This window comes from Carya illinoinensis, chromosome 3 (genome assembly GCF_018687715.1).
Source record: "Carya illinoinensis cultivar Pawnee chromosome 3, C.illinoinensisPawnee_v1, whole genome shotgun sequence".
Taxonomy (NCBI): domain Eukaryota; kingdom Viridiplantae; phylum Streptophyta; class Magnoliopsida; order Fagales; family Juglandaceae; genus Carya; species Carya illinoinensis.
Window position 1 is genome coordinate 3,200,042 of NC_056754.1, and position 14,743 is coordinate 3,214,784.

At 39.2% G+C, this 14,743-nt stretch overlaps 2 protein-coding genes and 1 pseudogene across 2 annotated transcripts; all 3 read left to right on the top strand.

Moving 5' to 3' along the window:
- The first annotated feature begins 1,753 nt into the window (after positions 1-1,753).
- LOC122302516 lies at positions 1,754-6,456 on the top strand. The gene is made up of 4 exons (XM_043113810.1): positions 1,754-1,916; positions 2,043-2,219; positions 4,213-5,784; positions 6,024-6,456. The coding sequence occupies exons 1-4, from the start codon at positions 1,899-1,901 to the stop codon at positions 6,054-6,056; spliced, it is 1,800 nt and encodes a 599-aa protein (XP_042969744.1). The 5' UTR covers positions 1,754-1,898; the 3' UTR covers positions 6,057-6,456.
- Positions 6,457-7,106: 650 nt separating this feature from the next.
- LOC122302517 lies at positions 7,107-8,403 on the top strand. Its single transcript, XM_043113811.1, has one exon. It carries the CDS (start codon positions 7,337-7,339, stop codon positions 7,937-7,939), a length of 603 nt encoding a protein of 200 aa, XP_042969745.1. The 5' UTR covers positions 7,107-7,336; the 3' UTR covers positions 7,940-8,403.
- A 2,002-nt stretch (positions 8,404-10,405) lies between these two features.
- Positions 10,406-13,097, top strand: LOC122302518 (annotated as a pseudogene).
- The last annotated feature ends 1,646 nt before the right edge of the window (positions 13,098-14,743 follow it).

The window sequence follows — 14,743 nt, forward strand, 5'->3', positions numbered from 1 at the left end:
CTCATCTTAAAATTTGTTTGGCATCTTATAAGTAATTCCAATAGCTTGTGGAAGACAATCCTCACTAAGAAATATCTGAAAAGTAACACTTTCCTTGAAACTAATACCTAACCAACTGACTCGTGGTTTTGGAAATGAATTCTAAAGTAGAGAGACCTGGTTAATAATAGTGTCTACTATCAGGTAAATAATGGTACCAAAGCCGATAAATAACAACATAATCATAGAACCAAACCTAAAAGTTACGGAATTGACCCTAGAACAACCTAGAAGATAGAACACAATTCTTCTACAAGCTTTTTTCACCACATAAACAATGAATGAAATCCAAAAAATTCCCCTATCAAACTACAGCTATGCAGCAATAGAGGACAAGTTTAAATGGATTCATCACACAACTGGTAATTTTTTGGTAAAATCTACTTTTGCAATAATTGTGAACAATTAAGAAAATGATCAAGTTCTAAACAATGGTGACATTTGGAAGAAGTTTTGGAAATTAAATTTGCAAGATAAGCTAAAGTTGTTGCTCTAGAAAATTGCCCATAATATTTTGCCTATCAGAGCTATCTTAAACATATTCTTAGCCCTCGAAACTGACCACATTCTCTATCCTCTATGCAACACTAAAGAGGAGAGAATCTAACTCATTTGTTCCTAAATTGCCATTTCTCCATAATTCTATAGAGACAATCAAAATGGCCCATAAACATAACCCTTTTTGCTCAACAACCCATCACTACTTGGATAATAATCATCATCAATCCAAAAACAGAACTGGCCATTCAAGATCAAGAAACCCAACAATTCCAACTCTTTGCAACACTTGCAATGGACAATTTGTGGTTATTACGAAACCAAGTCATACACAATTCTACCAGCCCTTCCATCAAAATGTTCATAGCCAAAGTTTCTCAAACATTCAAAGAACATGTTAATGCATGGACAGCTAAACTTCTTCAGGAAGAAAACACATATCAACAGCCACCAGAAAGATTCCATACCTTGGATTTTGATGTGGCAGTTCGAAGTCATGGAAGCATTGTAGCATCAATCTGTAAGTTTGAAAAAAGAATTTTGGTGTTTGTACATACAGCTTTCCTTCACAGCAAAAACCCAACGGTGAGGAGATTGAACGTGATCAAGTCTGCTCTGATGGTCATGTTTGTTCTGTTATTCAAAACCGACCAACATCATTTCGACAGGTTGTTTAAGTTGTTTGTTGTATATTATACGTAGAAAACAACGTCATCCCACTTAAATTAAGTGGAACGGCGTTGTTTTGAATATGTATATTTTTTTAAAAAAAAATTTTATTGGTTCGATCGGTTTAGCAGTTTGAATCAGGGTCAAATAGTTGCCGAGTTGACGTTGGTCGGTTTTGAATAAATTTTACTGTACATTAACCGGCTCACCATCGGTTTCTGACTCAGCCAGTCGGTTCGCATCAATGATGACCGATTTTTCAATTTTCGGTACACCCATGGTGTCCATACAACTTGACAATTTTTAAATCTGGCACAAAAGAAACCGGCGGCCGACGGCAACGGTGTGAATTCAAAATTTGAAAAATATCGTGTCGTTGACCCGCACGCCAGAAAGGCAGACATGCAGCGTCCCGTCCTATCCGACGGGCCCACCTCTCCTCTCCTTTCTTGCGCGCCACGAATGCGAAAAGACGAAAGAAACCCCCGTTTCGCCAAAGGCAAATCAGCGAAGTGTAACGCCTTAATAACGGGCAGGGGCAGGCAACCTTCGACTCCGAGACCGAGCAATACCAAATTACCAACAGACAATCTCGTAAATTTGTAATTCAAATAAACATAAAAGAAGAAAACGACCCATTTTATTCTCAAACTCCGAACCCGAAATAACGCCCGCTCACACAGCTTGCCTTCATGGAAGCCGAAGCTCAGGTAACTACCACAACCTAACGACCAAAAACTCGCACCTCAGCCACCACCAAACAACTGCTAGCCGTGCCGCGCCAGCATCTAATAGTATTTTTCTCTATCTGTAACTTCGGTTTTTTGTGGGTGCAGAAAATGTTGGCGTTGAAGAAGGCGTACGCGGAGATTATTCTGAACACGGCGAAGGAGGCGGCGGCACGTGTAATGACATCGGAAAGGAAAGCTCTACGCTTTCAGCAGGATCTGCGTGCCACCAAGGACGAGGCGCTCCGAATGCTCGTCCGCTTGAAGCAAATGATCGATTCCAAGGTGCTCCCTTTTGTAAATTTCAATGTCCTTGATTCCGTTACTTTTGAGTTTCATTCTTTACGCACTCACTCTCTATTTTTAACTTCTTATTATTTTGTATCAGTTTTATGATCTAGAATTGAGGTTCTTGTACGATCTTTAAGTATTACATTGATTCGAATGTAAATTAGGGGCTATTTGATTCCCGGAAGGGAATGGTGAAATGGAAACAAAACGGAGGTGCCTTCTTTTCATTTTTTTCTCTGTTTCTGCTGAACCAAACCGAAGGGAAATGCTGATGTTTTATTAAATAACTGAGTATTTCTGTCGGTTGCTACATTTTCAGAATTGGAGGTCTTTGGGGACCTTTTGGCTCAGTCTTTGAAAGCGTTTCCTTTCCTTGTTTCCTTGCTTTTAAATGCACAGGTGTTTGCATTATTTTAGTTTTTGAAAGCAGAATAAGAAAGTTACTTTAAATCTGTAACAGGAAACTGGTATTGCAAATTTGCTGTTGTGTTTTAGTTACTTCGTGGTTAGTATGGTAGAAGTACTTTTCTCCTTTATTGCGGCTTTGTTAAAAGCAATTAGCGCAAGGAAAGTGCGTCCCAAATGCTAACCGAACAGTACCTTGGATGACTGTAAGCCATAGCCAGTGCTAGAATGGACGTGTCTTTATCTGCTTCAGTATCTTGCCAAATTGTATTGGAGCTTGTGTTTGGATTATCTCCAAAGTTGGCTAGAGATATAACGCGTAGTTTTTCTTATGTTGACTCAAATCCATCGTACACGTTTACGCAAACACATGCATGCAGGCACGCATGCACACATAGATGGAAAACTTAGTATGGTACAGTCTCTGTTACAGCTTATGAGGCTTGTATGTTAAAGTTTGCTATCTCTCATCTTGTTCGTTCATCTTTTCAACTGTTAACAGAGCCCTCAACTTATTTGTTTATTTCTCGAAGCAATTGCAAATAATGCCAATAGATCAAAGCATATTTGGATGACACAAGCAAAATTGATTCATTGTGATACTGCTTTCCAATTTCGGGAACAGAATTTTTGAAGTACTGAAATAAACCAATCTGTGTGCGACATGGAAATTTCTAACTTCCAACACATTATCTCATGATATAACTCCTAATCCACTTTCATTTTTATTCATTTGTACTTCTGAGATTCCAGCACTACTTTTAGGTGTAAGGAAAGCTGCAAGGGTGTAGTGGTTCCTCGGATTTCGAGCAGTGATGACGCTTTAAGAATGAAAAGTGAGGGGGATTGAAAAAGTTCTATCATATTGGGTTGCATGTTATATATTTATATGTTTTGGGGTTGGAGGAAGAGCCCCTTAGGCCTTAGCCCTCCCTGTAGATCTTAGTGGTCTGGGCTCAGCTAGATTTAAACTACCAACTTTTGCTGGTTAATTGTTTCCTAGTTTGTTATGAAGTGTCCTCAAATGTTCAATTTTAATGTGTTACTGCTAGGTCTTTGAGGTCTGCGTAGCGACTTCAGTAAATAGAGTCCACCGTTTTCTTCTCTTTTTTCCCCTTATAAATGTTGAACTCGATATGGACACAATCTTTTCCAGAAAGAATAAGGAAAAATAAAAAAAGGTTGGTCAATTGAAAGTCATGCTATTCATTTTTTTTATTCCTGTTTTCAATCTACCCAACTCTTGTACAGCATCCTCCTTTCAACAAAACAAAATGCATTAACACCAAGGAGCACTTATTTCAGTATTACCATTATAATTTACCAATTCATTCAGTTTACGTATGCTGTCTAAGGTGTCATTCATTGAACATTGGATGTTCAACTGATAGGGGGTCTGCCCCTTTGGGTAGTCTTAGTTATAAGTTAGATGAAATGCATTACTCATCCAAGCATATTAGCAACTACATTGCATTAATGTTGAAAGGGCAACTTGAATTTTTCTAACGGTGCCTGCTCCAGTATATTTCGGAGTTTTTGTAAGCAGTTAGTATAGAATTGACCAGTTTTTCCTTGTTTACAGGCCACTGAGGCGGAGATGACATCCTTGGGCCAGCAGAAAAGGATAGAAGAGCTTGAAGCACAGCTCAATGAGGCAGAGGATGTAATAGGAGATCTTAGAACAGAGTTGAAACAGGTATGGGGTGCACTGGAGAAAGTGAAGAGCAACCAAGTGCGATCTTTAAATGGACAAATCAAGAGGGAAGTTGCATCTTCTGATGAAAATGCAGCAGCTGATCCCATCAGACCTTCTCATTCAAATTCAGGATTTGAAACTATGATGACTTCTGACGAGAAGAATGCGCCATTGAATGAGAGAGTTTCAGTTGATAATTCCTGTCTTACAACAAAAGAATCTGAACGACCAAGTGTTTCTCTGATGAATAATTATTATGCTAATGTCTCTGACTTAGCCTCCATAATCACGAGAAGCAAGGAGTCTCAACTGTACAAAAATGGATTTACACAGAGAATTCGTGCATTTGAAAGAAACTTCATGGATGGAAAGGTGCCTTCTTCTGGAGATGTAGACGATCAACATTCTCTCAAAAAGAATGAGTTAATCACTGACGTGAGTAATAAGGATGAAGGAAAATGTCTTGAACCCTCTTCTAGGACCAGCAACTCTGAAATGATGAACTCCTCAATTGGCAAAGAAGTGAAGAACCCAATTAAGGCCCGCACATTACAAAGAAGAAAGATACGGTTTGGGAAAGCCAAAGCTACTTCATGGAAGTCTTGTCCTGGTCCTGACCAGCTCATGAAACTTTGTCAACCATCTTCTGTTCTTTCCTGTTGTAAAACATTCTCAGTCAATGGGAATGTTAAGTCTGCTGAGAGTGCCTGTACTGTACCGAATTTCAAGGCAGACAAAGAGAAAGTCCACAAAGGGAATGGAAAAAAAGAGATGGAAAGTGGGGATGCCAATGCCTCAGTTAGGTCTCGTTCTGATGAGCTGCTAAGCAAAATTTGTCAGCCATATTCTGTTATCTCGTGTCAAAGAACTTTGCATTCGATCAATGGAAATGTTAAATCCGTTGAAGAGAGGTCAAGAATAAGTGAAACCGATTCTGGGATAAAGCCATTAATCTGTTTGGATCCAGGATTGACTTTAATTACACATGATGTAGATCCTAGATCAGGTTCTGCTGATCTTATTGTTGACATTAAGGAGATTAATGAATCTGGATTTCTCCAGAATGCGGCACGGAAGGATATGGAGTTGGTGGATGAGTCTACATTGGTAAAACATAAAGTTAATTCTACCAAGAATTTGATGAATCCAAGCTCTGAGTTGGATCATGGGATGTGCAACAAACCATTGATGAATTCTTCTTTGAAAGATGCCGAAGCGTCTGAAGCAACAAATGGTTCTCTTCGTCAAGCAGACAGCAACAGGCTTCTCATGTACACCTTTCGTAGGAAGCGCAAGAAGGAATCCTTGAGCTACCCTGATGATAATGCTTCTCTTGAAAACAGCACCACTAAGAGAAGGTCGGGAGATAAACAAAGTGATGCGCCAAAGCCCCAAAACTCTAGCATAATCAACGACTCATCTAGAGATAGTCGTCGACTGGCTCAGATTGCCCGGCAGGTTGATTTTTTTCCCCTTCCTCTTACTCTCTTGATTGTTTCCAAATGTTTTTTCTTTTAAGAAATGAACTAATTATTTTTTTCATGGTGGTAGACTACGAAAAGATAGCAAATATACAAACAACTGATTTCTCTTGGCTTTTTGGTGCTCCCAGTGCATAATTACATGCTCTTCGAGTTTGATGTTGCTAAATGATTAAGCTTGTTTAATATTCTAGTTTACTTTCCCCTTTTGTGCAGCTAATTTCTTTGTCTGGGAAAAGATGGTGGTAGAAAAGGTCACCATTTCTTACATCCAACAAGTAGAAAGTTGTACATGATTCGCCATTCAAGAAAACATTAACCTTTGCAGGGTGGCTGTAAAGGTTAGTGTCAGCTGGCTGCATTTTAGAGAGAGAGAGAGAGAGAGAGAGAGAGAGAGAGAGAGAGATAAGTTGTTGAGGGATTATCAAATCTTGTTGCTCTCTCGCTCATGTAGCGTGTAGGGGTTACTACATAGAAGAGTCGCTAGAGGAATGAGGGAGAGAAAAGAACAGGAAAACTTTTTGCGACTTATGAGTTTTTTGTTTTCGTTTAAGTTTCAGTTTGTAACTAGCTCTAAATCGAAAATGGTGTTGATTTTTTAAGTCATGTAACCCAATTTATCTTAGATTGCGATCTCTAACTTCAGACTTCCTTTTTGTAAACTTACAATGTAACATGTATTTTACGAGGCAAGCACTTTTTAGTCAATGTACTAAAAGCTCGCCTTTCCCATGCCCACGAAGAAATCTCATAGAGAAGAGAAAAATGATATGCTTTTCTACTGCCGCTGTACAATAACCCAACATGTAGGGTCATTTTCTGATATGATTTAGGTATCCAACAAGCGTGCTGTGCATCGTCACGTTTCATTCATTCCATTGCTCTCATCAACCGGCAAAAATGCGAGTGATCACTGCCACTCTGCTTTCCAAAGTAAAAGCCAAGCAGCTTTGAGTAGGAGAATATTTCCACTTCTTCCTATGGTTCAACAACACGTCACCACTCCCACAACTCTGAAAATGATGTAACTTTTTTTTGTTGATCCCTCTAAAGTTTGTATCTTTTGGCAATTATTGTCATTGCAGTTTCGATTCAAACAATTTCATTAATCTACAAGGTGAAATTAGCGAAGATCACTCGAAAATTACATAACCCAAAACATATCATACCACTTTTTACCTTGCTAGCTAATTCCGAGGCAATTGCTATGACTATGGTTGGGTCAGTAGCGTGCACGCCAAACTAAACAAATGCGAACTTAATTACTGGGCTCAATTCGGTGAGCAATCATACTGACTTCACTTGCAGTTGTGGTGAATGCTGCAGTAGTGCAGACACACTGTCTGCTTGTCTTCCCCCACAGGTCCTCTTCATCACTGTGAATCCTCGAAAACAAAAAGGGCATCTTTTCTGTTCTAACTCTCTATAAAAGCGAGACACCCCAATACCAAGACTCAAATGGTCCTCTCGATCGACTCTTGAGGTAGCTAACTAGCCATATTGCCAAAAAAGAAAAAGACCCACGCAATATGGAGATGAGGAAGATAAACAGTCATAAGAGAGTAACTGAAGAGAGAGACCGCGAAGATGACGACATTATTAACACAGTTTTGTACACTGCTGGAGCAGCTCTTTTAATGGCATGCGTGAAACGCGCAATGATAACGTGCCTAGTCGAGCAGTACTGGCGCGCATGGGTGTTTCTCGCCCTCAACCTCGTCCTCTTAGCCATTGTTTTCACGTCTCTACGCTCCGCCTCCAACGAAAATCAAGAATGCAATGACGACCAAGCGGAGATGAAGATCGAAAGGAACAAGAATGAGAGGCGTTGTACGGGGTCCGCACAAGCTGAAGATCACTGCGGCCACAAAGTGCACCGGAAAAAAAGTGATGAAAGTGAGGTAGATGGAGTGGATCCTGATGAAGACCAAGCAGGAGAGGCTCCAATGAGGCTGTCAAAGGAGGAGCTAAACGAGAGAGTGGAAACTTTCATTGCCATGTTCAGGCAGCATTTGGTGTCCGATGCGAAGAAAGGTAGAAGCCAGTTCTTTGTGAAACCGGCACGAGCGGAAGTTTTGAAATTTCAAAAGGTGTCGTACATGACCCTTTCCCCTCGAGGGTCATGTGCTTAATTAAGTGCGCAAGTTTTGGCATGCATTAATGTTATATTTATATAGAATTAAGAGGCATTTTTAATGTCAAATTAATTTGATTTCGGCTGCCCCGGCCACGGAGGCCAGCCCATTCACAGTAAGTACAAGACCAAAGTCTCAAACTTCATGAGATGCAGGGCCGCAGGGGGGATTGAGTAGAAAGCGAAAGGTCGAATTATAAGAAGGGAGGACATTAAGCACAATATTTTGAAACTCTTCCCAATTTACAGGCAAGATCCCATTAATTATACCCTCGTGAGCATGGATCCGATCGATGTAGTGACCTTATTCCAATCCAATGATCGATTCATTTTTATTCTTGTCTGTAATTTGCAGCATAGGAATTCCATTTTTCAGTATGCCCTGTCCCGATCCTTTGAATGAGTTTTAAAAGATAAAACAGATCGAAGATGAAGATTGGCTTTAATAATTTGTTGTTTTTATTTGCAGATCGATGTTTATGCTAGCTAGCTAGTACCTTGTTTCAAGTACTTTGTACATACTTTCTTGGAAGAAATTCTAATTAATTCATCTAACTCACCAAATGAATAATCTTCGATGTTTATGCTAGCTAGCTAGTACCTTGTTTCAAGTACTTTGTACATACTTTCTTGGAAGAAATTCTAATTAATTCATCTAACTCACCAAATGAATAATCTTTTTTTTTGTTGTTGGGAACCTTCGAAACTCACGCAAAAGGTTGTGTACTTTGTCGTCTTTATTGCAAATTATAATATGAACCAAACCTTTTGTGCTCAATTTGTGGTTTTTAGAGGAGAACTGTACGTAGATGGATATCAGCAGAGTCTTGCATCAGATCTATGCTAGGCTATAGAACTGCAGAGATATACAAGGCGCATATACAAATTGGAATTATACCTTCCACAGGTGATTCTGATCAGCAATTTGCAACGTCGACTGCAGGACGTTAAAGTTTAGGTTCAAATCTCATACTTTATGTGAAGCAGTGGTCCCAAAAGAACAAAGGGGAGGGAGATAAGGGCCTCGAGGCTCATGCTGCATGCTACTCATTATGATTGAGGTTGAAAGATAACTGCAACGACTGCAAACGCATCTACTTCTTTTAGAATGTCTCTAGCTGTGAAAGCTACACACATATTTGAGTACGTACTGAGGGACATGTGACATGCATGTGATTGCATGCATTAAGAAGAAAATCGAACCAGCTGGTCCTCCCCTGCTATTTATTAAGGCCGGTGCATGGTTTGATGATCAGGTTACAACTTCATGTACAACAACATAAAGCTCATTAAAAACGTAATTGAACCAACCTGAAACGTCAGTAATTATCAGGTAATATTAATAAGACATGAAAATTAATTAATGCATATATCATCTCATCTATTTTTTGGTGCGTAAATTGCTAGTTTTCGAACTTGGGATTTGTCGACATAACAAACTAAGGATCGATAACTGTGCGGCTATATGTAAACGAAAAGCATCTCAAATCAAGGGGCCGGTAGACCCTCTCTCTCTCTCTCTCTCCAAATTAATAACAGAAATCTATTGGCTATATAGTCTTGAGAATATCCAAATTTCAACAACGCCAAGTGGCTGCAGACACCATTATTTCATAAATGACATGGGCCAATTGATAGGTACTACCCATTAGACTGTTGCCACACATGAGTCACAGGACAGCTCCTACAGCGACCTTTTTCTCTGTTTTTCTTGGAAATTAAGTTGAGCATGGCCTTTTTCTTTTTGTTGAAAAGAATTTAAAAAAAATAAAAAATACAAAAATGAAAATGTAGAGGCATGAAATGTAAAATTTTAATTTTCTTGACCTGTGCTTCGTGGCCGTCACTATTAGGAGTCCAATATACACCCAACCAAATGAAGTTATTCCAATTTCTAACAGTATCGTCCTTCGTAATATACAATTAATAATAGTGTTAAGATCCAGATTCTCCTAGTTGATCTATTCCAACTCGATCCAATATTCCAGCTAGCAGCTCACTCTTTCAAATTACAGCTTGATTTGACATCTTACCATGCATGCAAAAAGAAAATAAAAAACAGCACTTAATTCTATAATTTAAGCGAAATGTAATCATTCTTTTCATATAAACAAGAGTACTGCCGAGAAAAATAATATCAATAATATATAGTAATTTTTAATTTTTTTTAGAGGACCGGCATTTATTACGGCCAGTACCTGAACGAAGATTAAGGATTCTGATGAGAATTGAATGAGATGCTTATAATTATAATGTATGGCCATGTATATGCATGCCAGATCAGAGGGCACCGGGCCCTTGCCGTTATATATATAGTAGATCATCGATCGTTTTGACTTTGACGCGTAAGGATATTAATGTTACGACGTAAAAATCCATGAGACATACGTGACCGGCACCACCTAACAAGTCTAATTATCAAGTACTAAATGATAAAAACTAATTTGTGAGGCCTATATCATTTGCGGTTTCCTTCTGAAACAGTAGTACTCATCGAATTACACCATGAAATTAATATCATGAGAGAGAGAGGGAGAAAGAAGAGAAGAGAAGAGAAGTTTCTTCCAACATATTTTGACTTCGCATAATTCGATGGTTTGCTTGTCTTGGGTATATCGGTAGAGGGTGTAACGTATTGCTGGGTTTGTCTCTTTCTCTTAATCTTTCATGTAGGGGCGATTGGCACAATGATATTCTACAGCAAAATCCAGATTTAGTGCTGAAAATCATAAACATAGCGGCCATCCAAGGGAGATACGAGCCGCACAAGGCATATTCCCTACATCTTCATGTAATTATGCCAAACATGGACTGGGTTGTTTTGTGAGGTTATGGATACTGGGAACCGGAAGTCGAGAGCTCGGAGAATTGGCACATGGCTTCAGAGGAAGTACAAGAGAGCTGACCCGTTTCATTTGAGTGAAGTTTCAGGTTAGAATCTTCTTCTTCTTCTTCTTTTCTCCCTTCTTTTTATGGCGTTCCCTAGTTGTCATGTTATATTTCAAGCTAGCATTCCCTTTTGAGTACAGATGGGGCAGAAGATGAGAGTGACGATTACCTGGATGATGTTCTCGTTCGGTCAACGCAGATGGATCCATGCATTTCGACGAATGAATTAAGGTGAGAGATCTCGTTTATCTTGTGGCCGAAAGAAATCAGCCAGGAAATGACGATTGTTTTATTTTCTGGATATTAAATTCAGAATCTTCGTGGGTAGCTGGAATGTTGCTGGAAAATCTCCTATAGGGAGTCTAGCCGTAGATTTGGACGAGTGGTTGAATCTCAAAGATACTGCCGACATGTATGTTCTTGGGTATGTAACGATCGATATTGTGTGCTAGCTATCTTAACGTTCTAATTAATTACCTCTTTAATCATACGTGAAGATCAAGCAGATGAGAGATTTTGACAACCAAAAACAAACAAATTTCCGCTTGCAGATTTCAAGAGATTGTACCCTTAAAGACCAGAAACGTAATAGGAGCAGAAGATCCAACTGAAGCAATGAATTGGAACAAGCTAATAGGAAAAACACTCAACAGCAAATATGGATGCTCTTGGTTGACACCGATGTTGAATATAATCTCAAGCGACAATTACCATTATCCTGGAGGTCCCGATTTGAGAAGAAAGAGTGTTGGCAGCCTTGTCATTGGGAGTCCACTCAGAGACAGACCAATCAGGAATCGACTTGACAAGCTGAACGGGGGCAGTGATCGGTACAAGCTAATTGCAAGCAAGAAGATGGTTGGAGTCTTTGTAAGTGTTTGGATGAGAAAGGAATTACTCATTAAGTATTGCATTTCAAATGTCAAGGTTTTTTCAGTCGCTTGTGGCATCATGGGTTATTTGGGAAACAAGGGTGCGGTTTCTGTAAGCATGTCAATCGAAGGAACTAGTTTTTGCTTCATTGCTGCCCATTTGGCTTCTGGTGAGAAAAAAGGTGATGAAATCCGGCGGAATTACCAAGTCTCAGAGATTTTCAGGCGAACTTCTTTCACTCGATCCCCTACAAACGATACGAGCTCTCCTCCTCTCACCATCTTAGGACATGAGTAAGTGAACCTATCCAAACACAAAAACAAAATACATATTTTCAAATAATTCATTGTTGGTTCTTGTTGTATTTGAGCTAATTAGAAGTTGAAATGTGAATTTCACTATATATGAGAACCACGGTACGTACGTACTTTTATATTCAGAACCCACAATTTTCATGATGTATTGCTGTTTTTGGATATCTAGCCGGATATTCTGGTTTGGGGATCTCAACTATAGGCTATGCTTGGAGGACAGCTTTGCGAGGCAGCTGATAGAGAAGCAAGACTGGAGAGCTTTGCAAGAGTTTGACCAGCTGCGAAGGGAGCAGACAGATGGAAGAGTATTTCAAGGTTGGAAAGAGGGAAGCATAGATTTTGCACCCACGTACAAGTATTCTTCTCACAACTTTAATCGCTACTCAGGAGGCTTTCCAAGCAGATCTGGAGAGAAGCAAAGGACTCCAGCATGGTATTACAATGAATCACTCTTCTTTCTTAAATTTTGAACTGTATCATACACCATACATCATAATCAGCATCATAGGACCACCACTAACCAGGCTTAAATGTGATGGTATTTGGTTCGTACTTAGGATCAGTGGTCCTAGCTACATTGCAAGTACTGACAGCATTTGTTTAGCTGAAATTAATCTGCATGCATGATCGTCTTACTATCAAAATGATTGTCGGTTGCTTCAATATAACTGTGCAAGAACAGTGCATGAGAATTAAGATGTATATGATGTAATTGCAGGTGTGATAGAATTCTATGGTACGGGAGAGGAACAAAGCAACTATCCTATTTTCGAAGTGAAAGCAAGTTCTCTGATCATCGACCTGTCTCTGCCCTATTCTCTACACAGATAAAGCTGTTGAGTCTACCAGTACAGGAGCTATTGCAATGCACACCATTTTTTTCACCAGCCTCGATCCCAAACACGTACGTACAAGCTCATGTAAGTTAGCTAAAAATATCCCAGCTAGCCTTAAAAGTTGTGGTATTTTTCCCAAGGTATTACATTAATTGAACATTCATTTTAGTAAAATATTGAGTCATCTAATTCTTGTAAAATACTGCCATACTAAGATTCATGTCCTTGTCTGTCGACAGTATCATTATTATTGTTATTAGTGCAGGAGGGCCTAAGTCAAATATGATGATCAAGTACTGGCCAAATCAACACCAATTCCTATTATATATTGTTTGTAAAGGGTATTGAAACATCACCAATACAAATGCATAACCGTACGTACGTAGATCTATCAAAAAAGATCGTCAGAATATATTGATACAGCTAGCTAGCTGGCCTATGTAGCCGCAGGCTCAGCCTGGGGCTCGATACATGGATCATGTCTTGCAGCCTTCTTTGATCCCTTGCTAATTCTCGCCATTCTCAGTGAGATCATTCTGGTTTGCTCGTAATTGAAATTAGATCTAATAGCTGGAAAGTAGTGCCATTTTCTTGGGTGTGTCACGTACATCTCCTGATCCGCAAGTACTCCTCACCGAGGGAGGCGTGCTTACGTACACGATGACTTCCAGTTCAGAAGTCTGCTTGTTTTCATGAGGTTAAAGAAACATCTTGATCAGCTAGCTGCTGGTTGTGTTCGCACGAGTGATGAGCTGATCACCCAAAAAGATTTAAAAACAAAACACACCCAAAAAGAAAGTGGATTAATAGAAAAAAAGACGATGGCCATCAAGAATGATGTAGCTCTCTAGCCGGTCAGGGTCACATGTTGACTATCTGTAGCCCAAACTTAGACCCAGTTCATTGGGCCAACATATGTGGACTTTTATTACCAAAAGCCCTATTAAATAAGTTCAATGTTGCTGGTCGTTATTCCTGATCCACGGTAAAGGCTTCTCCCCTCCAGATTCTCTCATCCAAACTGCTAAACAAAAAGTCCAATTTTCTAAACAAAGTAATGAGAGACAACAGAAGAGCACAATGGCGGTGGAACAATCTGCCTGTTCATGGCAAAAACCACATGAGGGTATCTACAAGCTGAATTGGGATGCTGACATTCATGATAGTGTTGCTAGTAGAATTGGCATAGGTGCTATAATCAGGGAGTCAAATGGTAATGTGATTGGCACACTTGGAGCCTCACGATCCTTACTTGCCAATCCATTTATTGCAGAATCTTATGCTCTGATGCTAGCAGCTATTTTTCCTCAAAACATGGGTGTCACATGAGTTGTTATTATGGAAGGTGATGCTCCAAGTGTTTAGCAATCTTAGAAAGTTTTCAAATGACTGGAGTCAAGGAAAACTGCTTATTATGCTAAAAATATTCTCAACTCCTTTGCTGCCTGTTCTGCTAACCATGTCAAAAGAGAGGCTAATAAAGATGCCCATTGTTTAGCTTGGAATTCATTGTTGGTGCATGAAGACTTATATGACTTGAAAGTAATTCCTAATTGTATTTTGTCTGCTGTTCTAAGTGAGATGATGTAAGTCTTTTGATGAACAATAAACCATTTGATTTTCAAAAAAAAAAAAAAAGCTGCCGGTCGCTTTTGGACAGTCTCTTCTTCCTCTTCTGATTTTTAAAAAAAGAAAGAAGACAAGGGGATCAAAAGGATATGCCAACATATTATTATTATTATTTCATTAAGAATAATCGAAACTTTCATGTATAGATCATCGATGGCTTTTGAAACATTAATTTTCCAGCCTTCAATTAATGACGTCAATATATGTGGCAGGTTTGCTCAATTCGATCAGAATCATTCTCCGATATTTTAATTTTTGTTT